We start from the raw sequence: 22620 nt of genomic DNA, 5'->3' as shown, positions 1-22620 counted from the left end.
TATTTTAAGATTTCAAAATATGAAAAAAATAAAACCTCCACCATGCATTCCCATGCTGCAGTCCTGCTGTCTGCAACACACTGCCAACGCGTTGAATAATATATCCCCCCTGTTTGTTGCTGCAAGTCAGAATCATTCAACTAAAGCCACTTGGCAGCTGCGACTTGAAGACCGTGGTTATAATGGGAAGGCTTAAGTCCAGTTTTGAATGCACCCAGATATATGTTTGTGGCACTGCCAATATGCAGTGCTTATAGCCAGCAAGTTCTCCCAGCATACAACAACAGAAGCTTTTAACCTCACCCAATACGTCAGTGTTGAGAATATCATATATACAGGCTGAAGCTATATAGATATACACAGTGTGACATAAAATAAAAACAAATACTGGTCATTTAACATTATAATATGAATTTAAACATTTTTTTTGCAGCCACGGGAATATGGTTGAACTTTCTAGCTCACAATCTGTGGCATCGAAACCTTAACATATATGAACTGTGACTAAGTTAAATGGTATAAAGGACACCTTAGTAATTCAAATGTTTACAGATGGCATACGATATTAAATCACATGTGCAGTAAACACGGTAAGCACTGGAATACCTGCTGCATGACTTTGGTCTTATCCTACAGTAGAGTGCCTTAAAAAACAAGGGGAATATGAGCTAGCCAGCAGTCGATATTTATTACTCTCTTTATGGAACAATATTAAATGCAGTTACAGCCCCCAAGGGAGAGAAAAGGAGAGAGAGAAAGTGATATAGCTGGAAGAGGTGAAAAAGAAAGTGAGAGAAGAGGAAGAAGCAAAGGGAGAAGCGAAGAGGCTTGCGCTAACCATTGAAAGTCTCAGGTTTCAAAAAATAAATCGTGCCACTTCTGTCTTTCTACTCTCTCCTTTTCTTCCTCTCCCTCAATTTTCCACCTATTCTTCCCCCGTCTCTTTTTCATCCGTCCCCTGGAGACAAGCCAAGGGTCAGTCCTCTTTCTTTTTGTCCGCTACACTCCTTCATCTTTTAATAAAAGACACACACAGATGCATATACATTGTTGCCCATCCACTCTCACGTGCCTGCTGTTTCATTCACACAGGGGCTCACAAATTCTAGCTGACACACAGACACACACCTTTGCTGCCCTTCTTGTCATCTCTGTCTAACTAAGACCTCCTGTGATGCCATCTGACACAAAGCCACATGAAATCAAACAAGTCTGCTTCTACTCCCATGTTATAGGTCAATAGTTCAGGGCTGAGTGGCCCTCACTCATATCTGGACGAGCCTGAGGGTGGATCCATCTAATATCTGGTGACTTCTGTTACACAGAGCAATGCAGGGGGAAATAGCTCAAGAAAAAGAACACTTTTTGATTTTTGTGTATGGGAACAAAAGATGGAAATGCTGTTGTTAATGCCAGTAATGTAGACTATTGTGTGTGTGTGTGTGGTTCTCTGTGTGCATCAAAGGGTTAAGAGTAATATCCGAAGTGGTAAAGGGTGACCTGGTGAGTGTTTCTTCTGACATGAATAATGGAACTTAATATGGAGGAGGTGATGGCTTGGAGCATACACACGCGTGCGCGCATGCACACACACTCACACTTCTACCCCAGGAGGATCTTGGTGTCATTCTCAATCCCTCCAGACTTTGAGGGGCCACAGAGAGTCACCATGCCCAGAGAGGGGAGGTCTTGGCTGGAAACTGCTAACTGAGAGTGGGGGGTCTGTGTAGTGAAAGAAAGGAGGTCTGGAAACATTTGGTCAAAATTCTATCAATTATACAGTACGTCAAGCGCCATAGCAAACACAGAATGGATAATGGAAGACTGTTTCTTCTGCTGATGCCCTTTGTTGTTGTTCTTTTGTTTTCTTTCTTTGTAGTCTACTTCGCCATTCATCTGCACCCACAGATACGAAAGTCAACATGCGTGAACTTTGGTGAACTTTGTATTGTTTGTCTTATCTCTATCCAGTTCTTCAAATCCTTCTCTTTCTCAAAGATATGCAGTTGTTTTCATAATCAGTATCACTGATATAATTTACAGAATTTGTCATCTTAATGAAACTGATGCATAATTCAAACAGCCATCCGTCTCTTTAATAGAATTCTTAGGAGACTAATCGCTCTCTGCCTCAAATGCTGTGGTATTGGAGGAGGACCAAAAAAAGAGGCTAAATCCAATAATTTAAATGTTGTCCAAACCATTCCACTTTCCAAATGAGGCCGCTATATGCTTGGGCTTTGTGAGTTTGTGCCTTTGTAGCTGGCCAATCAGTGAGTGTCCTTTTCAAGGGTCATAGGCCAATCTTCTGTTGATCATAGCCATTCTCTACTCAAAGGTTGGCAGGTATGACTCACACAGAGATGAGAGGAGGACAACCGTCTACATGATGGCATAACAGAGCTGTGGATCGTGAATGGCTTCAGATTTTAGGAATGCATTATGGGTAATTTTTAATAACTCTCAGTATAAGCTGTGTGAAATGGTAGAAAGCGGCATCTGCTTTATTACTGCAGAACTCTTTTTTCTTTCTTTTTAAACTAGGTGTCTTACTATAGGTTATTGGGGTCCGATGTGAATGCTTGATTTTAAGTAGATTTTGCATTGATTTGAATGGTTTTAAATGCATTCGTTTTGTTAAGTTATTTAATATTTTATTTAGTCTTTTTAAAGGTTAAAAAAATAGTATGTAAATGTAATGCAATGCTGCAGCACTTACACTCCGAGATGATCGTCTATGATCATCACAATATCTGTGCTACCAGCAAATACAAAACCTCATTTAAAAGGTAATAGCAAAAATTATGTTTATTCACTGAATTGTGGCGTCAGTTTGTGTGTACGATTGTATTATCAGTATTTCAGCATAGTGTCAGTTCATTAATAAGCTCTGTGAGTTACTTCTTCATCGTGTTTCCTATACTCTCATTTATTCCCACCGCAAGGAATAATACATGGAGACCTGTTGGTGAAATCTGCTGGGGGTGTGGGGGGGTCATTTAGAAATATTGACGTATATTTAATTTTTGAGGTTTTTTACTGTTGAATTCCTCTGCTCTGTCCAGGTCTTGAAACATTTTAATTCCAATCTGATGACTATCGTTATATTTTTTGCTTTTGTTTTCAGTGTTGCAGATTTTTTCCAATGTGTTAACTTTGTTTTAAATAACACATTTTCAGAATTAAGCTTTGAATTATTCCCTAAATTACATTATACTGTCAATCAAAGCATTTGCTTGCTTGGGTTTTTTTTTGCCAGTCATGCCAGTGATCAAGCCTATTATCAGATTTCAGTTTGTCCAACCACAGCATATCTTAGCCATGCAACACACTTCACGTTTTGTTACCGCTTGAATAGCTTTGTGGTTGCTAAAATCATATTGTTCATCACTGCCTGCCAATATCAGAACAGTAAGAATTTGAAACCCAGCATATTTATAATGACAGAACCCCCAATTTGAGATTCTGGATTGGAATTTCTTCTTCTCTATGCTGCTTGCAAGATCATCTACCGTGACCAGTTTGGCAATGGGTCAGTGATGGTCTGGAGAAATCACGTTGGAGGGTCGCACACACCAGAGAGCCGCATTAACACAAGTTGGCGCAGACTTTGATTTCATGTTTTTTAACTTTGAATTTTAGTTTGAATCCAGCCCTCAAAGGATCGATGGTTTCCACTGACTCACATACATTGTGAAGTTTGTTACGTCATTGTGTTCACAACAAACTACACAATGTGTCTCAGCAAGAACTGTCAATTTGAATATTTCATTCTTAAATATCTGAATATGTCAATTCTGAGCAGTGTAAAATCCCATTAAAATTTGCACATCACACACTGAATCCTGATTTACTTGCTAACATAAAACGTCGTATTTTTCTTCTCTCCAATAAAATGTTGATGAGGTGTCTGTCTTTTATTTTCAATTCACAAAATGTCACCAAAGCAGTGATGCAGCATGGCTAGTTAACAAAAAAAGAAAGAAAAAAAAAGCGACCCCTAAAATAATTTTCACAAACAGATGACCAGAACTCATCCATATAATGAAAACTTCATTCATGGTCTTGTCACATATGAGTTTTATTATTTGGGCCTAAACCGTGCACTGCTGGAGCTGGTGTCAGTCACTCAGCTGGAGTCATAAAGGCCGGCAGAGAGACACACAGTCTCATAATAGGTTTTATTTGACTTGGATGGTTTTCCTTCTGTTAGAAGAAATAACAAATAAATATCATGGTGGGTAAACAAAACGATAAAAGATTTATTAGCCATGGAACTCATCTGATATATGACTTTTTAATGCCTTTTCCTCCTTTATCTTGTTCTCATTCTCCTGCTTTCTTTTTGTTTTTATTCTTTGCTCTGTTTGTCAGCAGTCCACAGAGCGCAGGGCCATATGAGAGAGATGCAAATTAAAGAGATAAACAAGATAGATTTATGGATATTGTTAGATAGGTAGATGGATGGAGAGAGTGATAGATACTAGAGAATGATAGAGAATGTGAATGTGCAATACAAAGCAAGACTGATAACAGCTTTGCATTCTGCTTCCTATTTGCTCTGTCAATGTCAGTATGGGAACACCAAAGACGCAAAAGAAGAAGAAAATCTCTTTTCAGTAAAAAGGGAAAAAAACAAAACATGGCTATACCCAAAAAGTGTCAAAACCTTCAAAACAAGAAGTGTAAACACAAGGAATATTTTCTGGCTGTGCTGCACATTAAAATATCATAATACCATTCCTGCCTGTCAAATGTGTGCCGTTTCCCCCCCTGCTCTTTGTTACCACAAGTGCTGAGCAAAATTGCACATAAAAGCACACATTTTCTTTGCCTAAAGACTACACAATGCCAGGCACATACTTTTCCCATCAAGGCCTGCAGAGACAAAACAGGGAACACTCATCTCTTGTCAAACAAAAGGAATGAGCCAGAAAACACAAGGCTGAAAGGGAAACATCCAAAACGATGAAACCTTGTTAGTTTGAGGAAATGAGTTTTCTGTTTTCTGAGCACGGCTCGCCAATTAACATTCACGGCACTAATAAAAGTTGATTGGCTCTGGAATAATGCACAGCCAATTTTCTTCCTGTGTAGGCTACATGAATGCAAGTGTGAGTGTAAATTAGATAGCTTAAGCATATACGGCATGTATGTGAGCGTGGCATATTTCTTCCAAGATGTGCGTGTGTGTGTGGGCACATGTGTTTTATTGTCTGTGTGAAAACTGACAAGTACGAAGCAGTGTTCCTTAATTGTGTGACAAGAAAACATTATGAATGTGTTTGTCACATGCTGAGTGCTTATCTGTACGCATGTATTTATGTCTAAATCAAACATAAAGGTCCAGAGTTGTGCTGCTCTTTTGTGCTGCTTTGTTGTGATTTTCTAAGTGTATGTCGACTATCTAAAATACACAGCCATGTATTAATGTGCTGATTGGCTTTGTGTAGTATAGTATGATTGTTCAACGCAGGCCTAGCTCGCAGCAATATAAGGCGATCAGCCGTGCGATATTTCATACCTTTCCTTTTCTCCCTGTAATCACGCTGTGCTTTCTGGAGTCTGATTACCTGCCAGGCCTTCTTCTTCCCCGCAAACAAAACTAATAGATTTAAGGCCGCTGAGTCATGTCAAAAATCATTTGGCTCTATTGAGCAGGAAGAGAAAAGAAACCGAGGGTGTTGCATGTAATCCCATGTTCACTGTGTGTTGAGAGAATGAGGAAGATGGAAATCCTTAAAGGGGAGAAAAAATAAATAAATCGCTTAATGACGGTAATAAAATGTGTGTGTGTTCTTCTGTTTCTCAGAAAAAATATGATTGCTTCATTTTAATGCCAGAGCAATGAGGCGCTGTTGGAGGGCTCCAGTAAAGGAGAAAAAAAGAAAGAAAAAAGTTCTACATTAAAAACATGTGAAACACACAGATGCAACACACACACACGCACGCGTCTTTTACTCTGATTCTCTCTTCATAGTTTCTCATTCTTTCCTTGCATTGCCTCTCCATTAATCTCACACACACACACAGACACACACACACACACATACACACACAGACACACACACACACACACACACAGACACACACACATTCTTCAAGGCAGCAGATGGACTCGTGCCAGCCATATTTCTTATAGTTCCTTTTGTCTTTGAAGCTCTTTGGACCAAATTGTTCCACTGATCATAAATGTCATATCATCCTTTCTCTCACTCTTCCCCTCTCTCTCCATCTCTTTCTCCTTCTGTGCCTTTGTTCTGTAATTGGGTGTGTGTGTGTGTGTCTGTGTGTGTGTGAGTGTGTGTGTAGCTGTATGTGTGTTAGATCAAATGGTTGTGGCTTTGTTTATCATTTGACTCCTATCTTAAGTGTATACCTCAACTAATGCCACTTCTTCGGTCACTCTCTCTCTCTCTTTCTCCCGTTCTCCCTGTCTGTCTCTCATCCTCTTGTCTTCCTCTTCCCTCTCTGCAGAGACCTCAGTGAAAACCAGATCCAGGCAGTTCCAAGAAAGGCTTTCAGAGGGATCACCGGTGTCAAGAACCTGTAAGCACAATTATTATAATTCTCTTTTTCATCTTCTCCTCTCCACTACCTATCACATGTGTATCGTATATTACTGCATCCGGAAATGTTCATAAATGCCTAAACATTTTTGCATTTTCTCTGGGATTATTACACAATCATGAAGCACAAAATCACATTTAGACTTCATCCATTTAATTGCTCCTGTGTTTATATATTCAACTTCATTAAATGTGAACAAAATACAACTTTAATAAAAACAGGATGTTCATAGTTCATATAACAGATTGTTTGTGTTTACTATATGCTAGCATCAGATGAGTTTAAGTTAAATCCAGTAAGCTGCATGGATGGATTTCTTTTTAAATCACTTGTACTATAATGAAGATGCGTATGGTGTTTGAATTTTACTGCATAGCTACAATAAAACAATGTCATTCCTACTTAAAAGAGCTAATAATTAAAAATAGTTATTCCTTAAGGATGGTTCATCACCTCCTTTAACTCTTTGATAACTGGAAAGACTTGATAGAATTTTAGCTGCTTCACCTTTTAGGATCTTCTTTTTCATATTTTTCAGTTTGTAATCTTTTAAATGTTTCTAAAGATGACATCTCAGGACGATAGGCAGGCCACTTGTGCACTCTATCTTTGGCAATGTCTTGCTGATATAAGCAATGGCTTTTCTGTAAATTATGTCATATGCATGTGTGTTTTTATTACTGTAAAAACAGTGTATAGTTTCGTTTGGCACAGATGTGCCAGTCATCCATCCCTTGTGTAATGGCCTGTCACTCTATCAGGGATGCAGGCTAAACTGTGGGCTGATAAAAGCTTTAGCCTTGTTGATGAAGCTCCCATATCTCCACTTCAGCAAGAGTTTAAACTTGTTGATGCATCAACACACTGAATTCCCTGACAGTAGTTTTTAGAAGTCTGCATTTAGTTTCACTATAGAATCAAGTCTGTTTTGAGTGGATTGCCAATCGAGGGTCCCAGGGTACACCTGTTCTGTATTGGTTTTCACACTTTCCCTTGTGTACAGAGTAGGGCTGCCACGATTAGTCGACTAGTCACGATTACGTCGCCCTATCAAAATCGAACGACGACTGATTTAATAGTCGACGCGTCGTTTGAAGCTTTGTAAGATCACAAAAGATGCAGGAATAAGTAGTAGGATTTAAGAGTGTAATAATGGACTGAAACAGAAGATGGCAGCACTGCATGTACAAGGATGCCAGCTGCCGTTAAACCCCGAAGAAGAAGAAGAAGCTGTCCCAGAATTCATAGTGCGGCCCAGCTCAGTTTCCAACAATGGCGGCAGCTAGTTAGTTTTAATATTACTCTTATTATTCTTTTTGGGTCACAAAATAAACGTTTAACATATTTTCAGGTGAGAATGTAGCTGTGTAAACCTCAAATATCTGCTCAGTTTATCAAGACACCGCATATTTTCAAAAGCGCTCCGACGTTTTCGGAGACGTCTGTTACCCACTAGCTCGATAGCTAGCCGGGGGCTAGGCTCACTAGAGCCGTGAGAACACCGGACTCCCGGCAAATCGTTTTCAAACCCACCGCCGTCTTTCGCTACTCGAGTTAAATATATATAAGTCACTTAGATAACTTAAAAATGTTATTGTTTGGCTTTTTTCAGTATTTTATTTGTTCCTGAGTAAATCGGTTTGGCTGAGATTAAAGTTATAGTTTTTACACAGCTGAATAAACATCAAGCAGACAGCTGATTATCAGAAGTGTGAGATGCTCGAGAATTTACTCCAGTGTCCTGTTATATTTTAGATAGCAAGGAGTTTATTAAACTTCACCGAAACAATCTGCAAATTTCATTAAAATTTAATAAACTATCATCTTTTCTTTATTTTTAGTTAGCACAGACCTTAAACACTTAAAGCTGTAAGCTAATGATAGTTATATAAGAGCAGATGCTGCTGGTGCAATAAGCTGCACGGATGCATGATCTGATTAGTCGACTAATCGCAAAAATAATCGGTGACTAGTCGACTATCAAAATAATCGTTTGTGGCAGCCCTAGTACAGAGATTTCTTACAATAATAATATTTACCTTAGATTTAAATCCCCAATTTCTTTGCAATTTTATGTTGAGAAATGCAGTCCAAAGCATTACATTCTACGTATGTGGTTTTTATATTTGAAACAGAATCAGAAACTTGTACCTCCTACTCCGTACACCTGCTACAACCTGCTTCTCTGCTGCCCTTCCTCTCTCCTTCATTCTCTTTTTTTTCTTGCCTGGTCCCATATTCCTTCTTTTCTTACTGTTAAATCAGCTTGTCTCCCTTACCACTCTTCCTGTCCACAAAGGTTTTGTCCTCAAATCAAATGCTCAATATCCCCCTGTCAAATATTCACGATCTCCTAATCACCAATAGTGAGATCAATACGCTTCCCAATCAATGCTTCCCATCAATAATAGCTGATCAATGGCGTCTCTAAACTACCAGACAGGCTCTTGTGGAAATGTTCTAAATGAGAAAAGATTCAGGAAAACATTAGATAGAAAAAAAAATAGAAATTTGGTTCTGCAGGACACTTCAGCTTTATGAAAAACAGGCGACAATAAAAGTTGATGTTGCTGCGGAAATCATTAGATTAGGCCAACAAATCTTCTCTGTGTAAATTGAAGTTTGCTGCCATGTTTCATCACACATCTGACATGACAGAGGAGATGAAGAGAGGAAGAGACGGAAACACATAGCAACACATAATAACTACAAGCTATGAAAAGATAAAAAGCCATTCTTTGGCGATTCTTATTTCGCTACCATAGATGCTGACTGACAGGCGAAAGGAAAAGTGTATTCCTGGGGCTAATGAGATGGAAAGAATTAAATCTAAATAACCACATGTTTTCTCTGCATATTTCACTTGTGCAAATAGTGCAGGTAAAGTGTGTAAATGAAAAAGATGCAAATGTTTCCGAAACAGATTTTAACTTGAAAGTAATGAACCATAATCGCTTCGGTGATGCAAAGGTGGATCATATTTGATTGCTCGCCAGTTGTATCTCTCATATATATCCTCTGAACTACCGCTAATGAAGATAAGTGAAAACACATCACCACGTGGTTCAATTATTTCATTTCATTCATCTGATGACGGGCGTATTATGGGCTCTAAAGCCCCACAACAGCTGCTAAATGGACCTTGAAGTGAGATTTATTTTCTCCACTGCTGCTGAAATGTCGCGAATGAACTTTGAAGTTCTGTTTTAACTCAACTCAGACAAGATGAACATTAATAGGACAATTACAGATGAAAACATTATCAAACACCCTAAAACAGCTACTAAATGAACCTTACTGGTGAAACTGTTTTCTTAACCATAAACATGCTGTTTCATTAGATCATTAACAAGTGCTGATAATCGACATTCAAACATTTACCTTCAGCTATCGCTTTAGCTGTCCTTTTCACATGAGGGTTTTGTATGTCAAATGAATGTATAGTTGTGGGCTGTTATATTCATCAAAGCATTTCAACCCATGAGTAAAATCACAAGTTAGTGAGGCTTGGACAGCAGAGAGAATTACAAGTGTTTGAATTTTTTTCAGTAGCTCTGTATAACAGACCAAATATGAATCTGTCATCCCAAAATGGGAATGCGCGTATCCGTGAATTAAGATCTAAGTTATGCGCTTTTTGTACTCTTTCAGTGGGCAATCTGTGAGTTGATTAATATGCATCTTGCCATAGATCGGTAATTCAAAGTTAGGCTACAGGCAAATGTGCTCCTCTGCTTAGTTTCCTCTCCCAAGTGTGATGTAAGTTCAATGTGGCCGCCAAAGTCCACAGGAGCTTATTACTCTTAAGTTAAATGGGCCTGAAACTGTCTATACTCTGTACTCTGCAGTGTGTGTGTGTGTGTGTGAGCATGTAAGTGAGCAAGTGTCAGTTCCCATGGCTTAGCTCCAAACCTTTGAGTTCAGGTTGGCCTGTGATCATCTAATCCACTCTCGCTTCTCAATCCAAGCTAAATGTTACACATCACCTTACCTCTTTCACCTTAGACTCACTTTCACAACCATTTGAAGATCAGTGGCAGAAAGAAAACAACTCCTCCATCCCTTAGCTGTGACCATTTTTATATTAATGTTTTTAAGCTGGACTTCAAATCCACCAAAGATGTGCTGAAAAGGGGGAAAGCTCTTTCCTGGCATCTCACACGTGCACCTGAGTGCTCCCCAGTATAGCCACAGTCTGTCCCACTGGAGCAACATGCACAGTTGCAATCCAATATGAAAATAGAGAAGCCGTACATGCTCCGTTTACACTTGGAGCTTCATTTTCTACCAAAGCTATAATGTCACATAAATCACAATGGATTATAAATTGCCTCAGCCCCTTTTAAAATGTTTTTAACTAAATAGCTTTGAGCTACAAGGTGAATCCTTTTTTCATTCTTCTTCTTCAGTCAAACTTACGGCCGACTCAGCTGTGCCAGGATCATTCATTTCTTCCGTCTCCTTTTTTTTGACATCTTATAACACCTCCTCCTCCTCCCTGTTTTTTTAATCTTTCTTTCTCTAGTTTATCCTCCCATCGCTGCCACCTCTTTTATGCTCAGTCCACGACTTCCTTCTCCCCCTCTCATAATTTCCCCCTTTTCTCTATCTTTCTATCCTTTTTCTCTTTTCTCTATCATTCTTTATTTTCATTTATTCTACTCTTCAGCTGCAGCGCTTCCCATCGTCATTCTATCCTCTTCGCTTTCTCCAAAAGTTTTCAGTCTCCAACTTATTCCAATTAGTCACCTCCCTAAATTCCCTCCCTCCCTCTTTTACAGTGTTTCCCTCTCTACTCTCCCTTCTATCCTTCCATCCCTCCCTCCATTAGACAAGGTGACTCCTGCAGTAAAAGGCTGCAGCCCTCCATTATACCACGGAGTAAAAAAACCTTCATGACATTCTGTCCCTGGTGGACACAGCATTGATTTTCTCATGTCTCTCTCTCCCCCTCTCACTATGTAGCCAGCTCTCCCTGGCTCTCACCCTATCCTCTGCCTCTTTCAATCTCAGTCCATGTCTTCCCATCTTTTTTGTCTCACTCTGTTTCTCAGAGGGTAGGGTTTCTATCTTTCTCTTCTGGTTCTTCTCTTTCAAGCGGCCCAGTGGCAACCATAGCATTGTCATTTATTGAACTGTTTCCTTTACATACAGGCACAACACACACATACACAGGCACGTATACCATGCACACATAGACACAACAGCCCTTTCGACCCCACTATCACATGACTAATTTGCTGAAACAGCCAAGAACCTGGCAAATGTGATTACTACAGTCTTACGCTAACCTAAGGAGACAGGCTCTGTGCTAGTCCTCTGTGTATAGACGTTTGAGTGTATATGTGTGATCGCTCCTATACTTTGTGCTGACAGAGAGTCTTGTCATTCCCTTAAATCCTACCTGTCAGTCAAACTAGAAATGATAAGGGTATTTTTCAAGTTTGGACACATCTGAACACTGTGTCAAAATTTGTGTATTGTGTCCTGGGTTTGTATGTAGTAATATACTATCATATCTAAAGATTTTGTTTAAATGAATTCTTGTCATGTTAACCTGTTCATGAGCATCTTTGGCACTGAACATTTGCGCCTTCATATGTACAATCAGCTACTGTAATGCTTATTAACTATGTTCTGTATACATTTAGTGTGTATGTAATGTGCGCTACTTTTGTTGGGAGGCATTTCGCTGTAGTTTAGAGCAGCGGTCCCCAACCTTTTTTGCGCCACGGACCGATTTATGCCCGACATTATTTTCACGGACCGGCCTTTAAGGTGTCACGGATAAATACAACAAAATAAAACTAGTACCGGTACCAAAAAAAAGAAGATTTATTCATAACACGCGTGACAAGACCCAGGGAAACAGAGTTAACGATAAAAACGATAACAAAATAACGCTGAAAACCGATAAAAACCCTGAAAACCAGACATTTCACACCTGAGCCTCAACTCTCGCCGCCCGGTACCAAACGACTCACGGACCGGTACCGGTCCGAGGCCCGGGGGTTGGGGACTGCTGGTTTAGATTACAAAGACACATAGACCATCAGATAAAATACAGCTGTTTCATATGCCCTGACATTACACCTCAGTGCCCACACAGACATGCCTCTTTATCTTTTGCAGCCATCAAGTCCTCATATTGTACCTTGTTTTCCATCTGCCTGCTTTCTCACTATCCTACCCGTTTTTTTATTGTGATAAAATTTAATTCATTTTACCCGCTGGGTCCACCTATGCTCACTATCTACACATTCATAGTACCATCCAGGTGCTTTGGAAGAATGTATTCAGAGAGTAGAATATGCCATTTTTCAGCAAAATACAAAAGTATACAGTATTTCAGTGTAAGAATAAAAAAAAAGAAGTCCTTTCATGGCCTCCTTTGTTTTTTTCCCCTGTAAAACATCTCCCTGCTTCATGCTTCCCTACCCACAATGCAGTGCAAGATAGCCGTTTGTTTGAATTATGACTACACTGCCTTTGAGAGAGGTGAGAACATTGTGTCGTTTACGTGCATGTGCACACACACCAGTATCATAGTGTGTCTCCGCCAGTGCAGATGTTTACTTTCAACTTGTTTACCACATCCAACAATGGACAGCTGGAGCCAAGCATGAAAATATACAAAAAAAAGACTAATAATGGTCTTCCCTTTGAAAGCGTCCTTAAATCAAAGTGCCGCAAGAGAAAGTAGGATGGAGACACGACAGCCAGCTTTCTGACAGGGTTTACTCAGATTCCCATGATTCTTGGCTTGAACCCAGCCCCCACTACACATGTCCTTAAATGGCAGGATGTGGCTAATTCATTAAAGGTCATGATCAGCAGAGACAGTAGGTTGATGGAGGGATGAGGTAGAAAATGTCAATTGTTTTGTCTGAATGCAAAAGGATTTACATGGCTAGACTGCATTCACCTAAAAGTCCTTTTTTTTCATTTTAATGATAGGATTTGTAATTTAGTTTTGATGGTAAATTGACCTAAAATCACATACAAGGAAACACAGTAAAGTACGATCAGTTTTAAAATACATCAAGAAATTAGATTTCTGGCTTTCCGGAATATTTTTTTTCTTTTTTTTAAAATGCACTTCAAGCTAATTTTATTTTATATTCAGTTAATCTATATTAGTATGCAGCAACAACAACAACAACAACAACAACAATGATAACAATAATAATAATAATAATAATAATAATAATAATAATAAAGAGAAACTTTAATGGAAGCTCGTTGATGTCCTTGATTGCATCTTTTTGTGGAAAAAGCTGGACAATAAAACCATAATTTATTCCTGTACCCTTGAACATTACTAAAAGCAGACTTATCATTAGCAAGTCAAATCCTACCCTGAATTGTTCAAATCTAAATGGACATTAAATGCAAATATCATTCACTTTAAATGATACAAAAGGCTTTTAATTACCTGTTTCAAAAGATGTCCACCAGCATTGGTACCTATGTGACCGACTATAAGTCCAACCAACCTAATAACCAACTATTAGTCGTTACAAACACACACTCCTCTAAAATAGCTTTTTTTCTCCATTTTAAATTAGATTTTTGTTCACCTACAGGTGTTTCCGATACACAGCCTAATCTATATGAAGTCCCTGCGAGTCAGAGAAAGGTAACTAAAAGTAAATGTAATCCTTAGTTTCCTTAGTGAATGATTGTCTGCGTTAGTGCTGCGATGAAATGCCTCTTGCCCCTGTCCATACCCTTTGATTGGGCAAGCAGTTAGGAAAATGGATGGATGAAAGCTTTTAAGAAGTGCAATCATTCCTTTTTCAAACACTTAATGAGGGAGGAAAAATAGATGCAGGAACCAGTAGTCAAAATTCCAGCAACACTTGGGAGTATATACGAAAACCTTATTGGTAGATCGTGCCATGTATATACTTACAGATCAACCAGTGACACCTCAGAACCAGAGGTGGGACCAAGTCATTGTTTTGCAGTCTTCAAGTAAATCTCAAGTCGTTATCCAAGTCTCAAGTCAAGTCCTCAAGTAATGTTCAGGCAGTCAGAGTCGAGTCCTCAAGTCCATGGTGTAAAAGTCCGAGTCAAGTCACAAGTCTGAACTTGAATTTCAAGTCCTTTCGAGTCTTTTAAAAAAAAAAAATGAAAAAAAGAATGTTGCAGTTATTTAATGTAATTTAGACCATGTAATTTTAAATCTGTGTTTTTCTCAACAAGACAAATGTGAACTTAGAAAATATACACAAATTGTGAAATTGCACCTCTTTAAAATGCAGCTCAATTAAACCTAGCTCCAAGAATAATTTTCACCGACAGTTCTGAGATAAGCTGCATGTTATTCTTGGATGTGGTTGTAGGACCAGCTTTAAAATCGCATGACAAAAATATCATACATATTAAAAAAAACTGTATCACCAACGTAGCCTGGAAAACATTTGCTAGTTAGATGAAGTCAGCTATCTCATCTTAGCATATTTATATGCATATTTATAATCATACGGTTCTTGGAGTGAGTGCACACACTCATGAAGTTTAGTAACTTCCGGTCACTGCAACAAGCCCAGGTACAGTTTACCGACGGATGGGTGCAGGACCTTGAAATGCACCGTGTAGAACGAAAGACCATCGTACGTATCATAAGTTTACCAGTCTCACAAATCGTCGTCATAAATACACATTCGTTAACCGTTTATTAATAGGACCTTTGAGCTCAACGGTAATTAATTAGTAGTGGAAATAATTTCTGGTAGCATCACAGAAATGTAGCAGTGACAATAATACTGTATGCTGTAATCGTACTGGACAATTGGTGATACAAAAAACCTGTTTTATCCTGTGAATAAAAGTATATGTTTTTGTCAATGTACCATAATAACAGAAGCGAAACACAATATTGTGTCAGGACAATTCACTATTTATGCACAATAAATAAAGGAGCATAGCGCGACAATTTCTGTTCAGCGCCAGACTTGCTTGTAACCTATATCACCAGTTATGTTAAGAAAAATGACGCATTAACTACAACAGCAGACTGACCTTCGTGTAAATGCTTGGAGCAGACTAACCTGTGAGCTGGAGTGTTCTGGGACGTTATATTTGGTCTTTGAATGGCTGCAATCCAGTCGCCTCTTTGTTACTTCGGAAACATGGCTCGAACAATTTCTCTTCAACGACGTAATCCGATAACAACCGATCTCTTTACCCGTCGGCTTCCCGTGGCTGTCATGCGACCGGCTATTGCAGTTAATAATACAACAGCTTCTTGACATTTTTGTGTTTCTTTTATCGCTGTGTGACTGATTTTAATTGAAAGCCTGCGTGCGCTAGTACCGCTTGCCACGAGTTCCCAGAATCCTTTGCGGTTCTACCCGTGAATGACGTCACATTTTCAATCTCTATATAATATGCATGTTAAATTTTATATTTGGGGTAAAATATCAAGTCTTTTCAAGTAAACCGGTTCAAGTCCAATTCAAGTCCCAAGTCATTGGTGTAAAAGTCCAAGTCAAGTCACAAGTCTTAGAACATTTTTTCAAGTCAAGTCTAAAGTCATAAAATTAATGACTCGAGTCTGACTCGAGTCCAAGTCATGTGACTCGAGTCCACACCTCTGCTCAGAACACTCAACGTGATTGTTTAAAGTGTCTTATAATAGAAAGCAATAACAAATTAATCTATTTTTTCCATTGCCTGCTATTCGTGTCCATCACTATTCATTGTCTACTTACTTTACCAACAAAGACAACAAATGTTTGAAGTTTTTGATTGCCAATAATTTTAAGTTTTGATGACTCATTATTTCTTAAAATTCATGGGGTGAAAACACAGTTATGGTCCTCCTTCCTTCCTATCTTCCATCCTTTTATTAATTACTCAGGTAGTAGTGGTTGCTCACTGATGATTTCATGCAGAGACAGCATGTCCGTGTATGTCCATGTGTGCTTACCTCTGCTCCAGATGGTAGCAGAGGGAAGCTTTGAATCAGTCTGCCAATAGGCCTTATGATAGACATGATTAAACACACTAACTAATTATATGGAAGGAAATTAAATTTTGGACCCCTGGTCTATCTCCTGTAACAAACATCCATGACCGGAACACACGGGGTTTCAGAAGACAACACAATGGTACAGATATAGAGCGCGCACATGGATACACAAACTTGCCCTTACCCCGGACTGATACCAATCATGTCACCATTAATCAAGGTGCTTGGTGTAAAAAGCTGTCAGAGGAATCCAATTACATTATAGATGATGAAATTGTTTTTTGTGGCTGAAGATGGAAGCTCAAAGACAGCTGCCAGTGTAGAAATAAGTATCTTTTCTCCGTTTTGCGGAAAAGCAGAGTTGTAAAGTTTCTGGAGGAGAGCAGTGAAAAAGTAATCAAAAAGAGAAATATCTGAAGATATTTCAGCAAGTGTCTAAGAGTCTTTGTCAGCTCTATTAAGGGATGAGAATCCCCTACCCATAATGCTTGTGAGCCATTTTATGTATGTATCTATTTACTTACTTACTTTTTTGGCTTCTAGTGTAGCCACTGGGTATTCAATTCAAGACACCAAAGACGACCGTAAGATTGACACTACCTGAAAATGCAAACCAAATTGTGGTTAACTGTCATTTCCAATGTAAAAGTGATTAATATGACATGGGGAGTAGCCTAACATACAGCTCAGGTCAATGCCAGATAAAAATGAATTCCTTGAAGGGCAAGGAACACAATTTCTCTAAGTAACATGTCCTGTCCAGTCCAGCAAGCAGAATCATGGATAAATGCTTTGTTGTACTAAACACATTTGCTTTTCCAAAATGTGGGTATTTTGCCCAAGTGGACGGGGTGATGAAGGCCAGGATGGCAAAAGATAGGAGAAGAATTTGGAGGAAGGGGGATGGTGGGAAAAGTTGAGGATTAAGCCAACAGGTTTGGTGAAATTTAGGGCAACCAAAACTAATTATTAGGGAAGTATTTGGTTAGGATTGAGGGTTAGAAATACTGTAAATACTGTTTTGATACTCAGAATATACAATCATTAAACTAATTTTTATATCTCTTTGAGACCGTCTGAAGGCTCAGAAAAGTATGTTTTCTTCTTGCATGGAAAATCTACTGAAGATAATAACAACTTTTCTTTTATTCCATAGATTTCTGGACTTGTCTTTAATTCTGTCATAGAAGAGGTCAAGTGCAAGAATACAAATCTTTGATTAATTTTGCAATTAGAATAACTGAGTAAGCCAAGGGTTGTCCAACTCTAGGCCAACTCAAGGGCCGATGTCCTGCAGGTTTTAGATCTCACCCTGGGTCAACACACCTGAATCAAATGATGAGTTCATTAGCAGGCCTCTGGAGAACTTCAAGACATGTTGAGGTTATTTAGCCATTTGAATAAGCTGTGTTGGATCAAGGACACATCTAAAACCTGCCGGACACCGGCCCTCGAGGCCTGGAGTTTGACACCCCTCTTCTAGACTGTAGAATTAGCACTGAAAGCAAACTAACAGCTTAAAATTTAACCAGCAACCAAGAACTGTTACATTTAGAAGTGAAGTGTTTTTACGAAATGTTTCATGGGTATTCTTTTCATTTGCCAGTGTAAATGAAAAGGTAGCTTTGGAAAGATGACGTTTAGCAGCTAGACATATTTGCACTTTAAGGTGAAGGCTGAACTGGACCCCTGTACTGTGATGTCAGGCTAACAAGACACCAATATTGGCTGATTCACCTAGGCTCCAAATTATCTTCATTTTTTTATATTTTACATTATTTGTAAAATATAAACAAATGATACCAGTTAAATTAAGCTATAGCTTAATATAACTGGTAGCCTTTGTTAAGTTACAGGAGCCCAGGCTAGAACAGCAGGTGTGGGATGGAAAGTTCCTTCAGACACCACATGAGTTGCCATTCTTCACACATAGATTTCGATGTATGAATAGAATGACAAAGACCCTAATTTGTTGTTGGTTGTCGGTTGTCTGTCTCTACACTTTATTCCTCGACATTAAAAGAACAGTGCCGTGAATAAAAAGCCTGTAATAACTAGCCAACTTTAGCGGTGCCATGCATCTCCATATGGCTGTTTAGGCTGTGCGCCATTCTTCCTTCCCCCCAAAATACATCCCTTTTAATTACATAAAGCAGAAAACATGGCACAACCATATGCTGATGATCCCCAGACTCACTATATTTTAGACTCAGTCATTTAACAGATGCTTACACTTGCGGCTCTCATCCAACAAGTGGGCAACAAAGAAAAAAAATAGCTTCAAGACATGACTTATGACAAGAGCACAAACCCAGACTATTCTTTTATGTACGCTTTCATATACCATCATTGTTTAGTGCTCCATATTGTTGATCCTGTCCAATCTTTACAGATTGTGCTCAGTTAATGAAGTGCCACAATGGCTAGGAGCTAGAACTTAACACTAAATCACCTTTAAGATATGATTGCATTGCTTCAAAGAAAATCCAGGCATCTCATCACTCTATGGAAGTCTTTGGAGGGTTGAAAATAATTATGCTGTGATCCAAACCTGGCCTGTGGGTATGGATTGGTTTGATATTTTCTCTATTTACTCCAAATCAAAACCATGCCAATTGTTAACCACTAGTAGCTGGTCAATACCAGGTAGAAGCTTGAAGAATACGTTTACTACACTGTGCCGTCAACTCATTTCTGTGACCCTGCTGCACATGTCAGCGCCGCCTCAGAGAGTATAATGATCAAGCAATGAAAAATTACAGTGAACTTTATATGGTAGCTTTCTGAAGCCTTGTCTCAATAGAAATATTTCTGAGTTTGCTTTGCATGTTCTTGTATAAAGAGCTGTGATAAGATAATGACTCTCTACTACTGCTATGTGCTCTAAAACATTTAGTTTGTACATTTATCTTGTCTGAAGATGGTGCATCTGGGCCCGTCTCTGGCCAGCTGCCTGTTGTTGATAAGCGGACATACAGAATATTGAGGTGTACCTGTGGTGCACTGTAGTGAATACAATTTTCAGATACTCCGAGGACTTATATGTCTCTAAGATTTTTTACACAGACTTGCACTGTGGACATGTATATACAAAAACAAACAAAAAAGAAATTCTGATGTGATTTCTGCTGCCCTACAGAAAGAGAGAAAACTACAGCTGCCTTTTTGGGATGCACCTTCCTCGGGGTTAAAAGCTGACATGACTGATTTAACGGGTGTTGCAGTGTGCCAAGCAGACACCAAGGCAAACACAGAAGGGAAAAAAATAAATTAAAAAGCTTGATGAAAGAAAACAGGGAGACGAAATTGATTAGAGATGGGTAGATGAAGAGCGAAAGGGAAAAAGTGAAGGGGGAATAAAAGACAAGATGAGAGAAAAACATGGATTGTGAATTGGGAGAGATGAAAAGTGGAGAAGACTGATCCAAAACAAGAGGAGAGAAACGAACATAAGATGGTCGAAGTCAAAGAAAAAGTGATTAGCAATGGAGGAATCCAGCGGAAGGGAGATTGGGGAAGAGAAGAAGACAAAAGATTAAGGTGTAGTCATAATAATGGATTGGATTTATATAGCGCTTTTCAAGGAACCCAAAGCACTTTACAATGCCACTATTCATTCACTCTCACATTCATACACTGGTGGAGGCAGCTACGGTTGTAGCCACAGCTGCCCTGGGGCAGACTGACAGAAGCGAGGCTGCCATATCGCGCCATCGGCCCTTCTGGCCAACACCAGCAGGCGGTAAGTGAAGTGTCTTGCCCAAGGACACAACGACCAGGACAGAGAGCCCGGGAATCAAACCGGCGACCTTCCGGTTACAGATGCACTTCCCAACCCCCTGAGCCACGGTTGCCCCACAGTTGTAGTGGCTCAAGAGCAGACAATAAATAGTTTCATAGTGTTTCTGTCAGTTTGCATGTATTTTAATCTTTCTGTGCTGTGTTTACCGTATTAATCTACCTGTGTCCACCTGTCTGAGTGTGTCTGTGTGTGTAATAGGTTAAATGCCACTTACAAGGGACATGAGGATACTTCTAAATGTCTGCCCTTTGTGTATTTTCATCTGCAGTCCATCCATACTCTCCTGTAGATGAAGAAGATGAGGTAGGAGGGACAGAGGGATGAATGGGTTGGAGGAATGGAAGGAAGTAAGGAAGGAAGGGAGGAAGTGGACTTTTCAGGGTTGCTGGGTTCATGAGGGGTGGATGATGTTGGTGGGGAGGGGAGCTGAATACCTAGAGCCGAGCAAATTAAAGTAAAAGCAAAGGATGGATGGCAGTGGGGTACAGGGTGCATCTGGTAGTCCAGCAAGCAAGTCGTTGAGCAAGCCTGGAAATGGAGGAGTTAGTGAGAGAGAGGGAGGAAAGAAGGAGAATGGGAACAAGAGGCAGAGTCGTGACTGTAGGTTGATTTACGGAGGCTTTCCTTTTAATGAAATTGTTTCAGTGACAGAGCCGGTAAAAGGCCCTTAATGGATTGGCTGGCCTAATGTAATGAAATTACTCCCTCTTTCACTATAGAGAGAGGAAAAAAGAATAAAAGAGGACATGGGGGGAGGGAGAGGAGGAGGATGGGAGAGGAGAGATGCAATTAATATTTACAGAACAGACAAGCAGGGTGGGCTTTAGTAGCAATGGCTCGCTCGCTCTCTTCTTTATTGTGCCTATCTCTCTCGCCCCTCTCTCTCCCGGTGGCCAGTGTGCGCTGGGCGTGCGGCAGGGGAAGGAGGTGATAGGCTGATGCCAGGCAGGCCACTTCAGCGCACCGGTCTCTTCTCTCGCGCTCTCCTTTTCCTCTCCTCTTCTCCTTAGGGCTGGCCATATCAGCACCGAGGTGAGAGACTTAACCTTAGCTTTCGTGCTATCATCTGGACTTGATATTCCTAGAGTGTGTGTGAGTGAGTGCATGTGCGAGAGAGAGAGTTAACTCCGGTGTCTCCTACCTGCTACCTTAAGCCCACTACTTGGGTATCACCTTACACACATATCCACATGCACACACTCTCGTTCAAGCAACCCATCTTTTGTTAGTCCCTCCCCCAGCTGAGCGGACCTTGCAGACTTGCGCCTGACTCTCTCCCATCTCTGTCTCATCTGTGTGTGTGTGTCTGTGTGTGTTTGTGTGTGCGGTGCAGGCAACTGGACAGCAACCACATCAGCTGCATCGAAGATGGAGCTTTCCGAGCGCTGCGCGATCTGGAGATTCTGTAAGTAGAGAAAAACCCTGGTCCTCCATCTCTCTCCTCCTTTGCCTCCTCCTTCTCTCATCAGTTTCCTCTTCTCCTCTCTTCCCCTTTTCATGTTTTGTCTGTGAAACAAGGATATGTCCTGCACTCTCCTCTTCTCATTATAAGCTTTGCTTTATGTCTTATTCAGTTTCCTCGCCCTTTCCTTTTTTTCCCTTTCATTTAAAAGGAATACACTTCCCTCTCAGTTCTGTATCGTCCCTCTTTCCCCTTCATGTACTTTTCTATGTCTGCTTTGTGTCTTTAGTATAAGAAAAGCTGTAACTTGAAGATGATTTTGTTTAAAGATCACAGTTTCTTAAATGCTTCTGCGTGTGAATTATCCTCAGTTATAGCCTTGAATGACTGCAGAGGTGGCTGTATAAGTACTTGTACGCATTGCTTGCAAAGATGAAACCTACCTGTTCATCAGCCTGAAATTGTGTAGTCACTGACTCACATTAAACTGATACACACCCAAATACAACACAAACAATGGGATGGGAAACATTGTATCTGCCACCTGCTTTGCTCTGCATTTCTGCGCTCCATGTGTGTTAGCATATGTGGGTGATTCCTCCTGTATGTGGGGATACATTAATGTTCTTAGGTGTTTGCTTCTAGCTGTGTGAGTTATTGAGTCTGTATGTGTGTGTTTGCGCAAGTGTGTGAGGAGAAATTGTGTGCGTCTGATCTGTCTACATTTCCAGAGCTCCTCATTTGTCACTATACTCAGAGGTGTGACCGGCCACTGTGCAACGAAAGCTATATTAGTAAAAAGGTGTCTACTTTTTCCGCACCTGTATGTGTGTACAAATGCATGTAATTGTGCATGAATGGGTTTCT

General features: G+C 39.9%; 1 protein-coding gene across 2 annotated transcripts in view; it reads left to right on the top strand.

Moving 5' to 3' along the window:
- The window catches only part of slit3 (slit homolog 3 (Drosophila)), a 244250-nt gene that overhangs the window by 125121 nt on the left and 96509 nt on the right, over window positions 1-22620 (top strand). For both annotated transcript variants that reach the window (XM_026182115.1, XM_026182123.1), the window contains 2 exons: window positions 6478-6549; window positions 21685-21756. In XM_026182115.1, the coding sequence (XP_026037900.1) occupies window positions 6478-6549; window positions 21685-21756 (144 nt within the window). The remainder of the gene's footprint in view (window positions 1-6477; window positions 6550-21684; window positions 21757-22620) is intronic.

Source organism: Astatotilapia calliptera, chromosome 2, assembly GCF_900246225.1.
Source record: "Astatotilapia calliptera chromosome 2, fAstCal1.2, whole genome shotgun sequence".
NCBI lineage: Eukaryota > Metazoa > Chordata > Actinopteri > Cichliformes > Cichlidae > Astatotilapia > Astatotilapia calliptera.
This window is presented reverse-complemented; position numbering and strand designations above follow the sequence as displayed.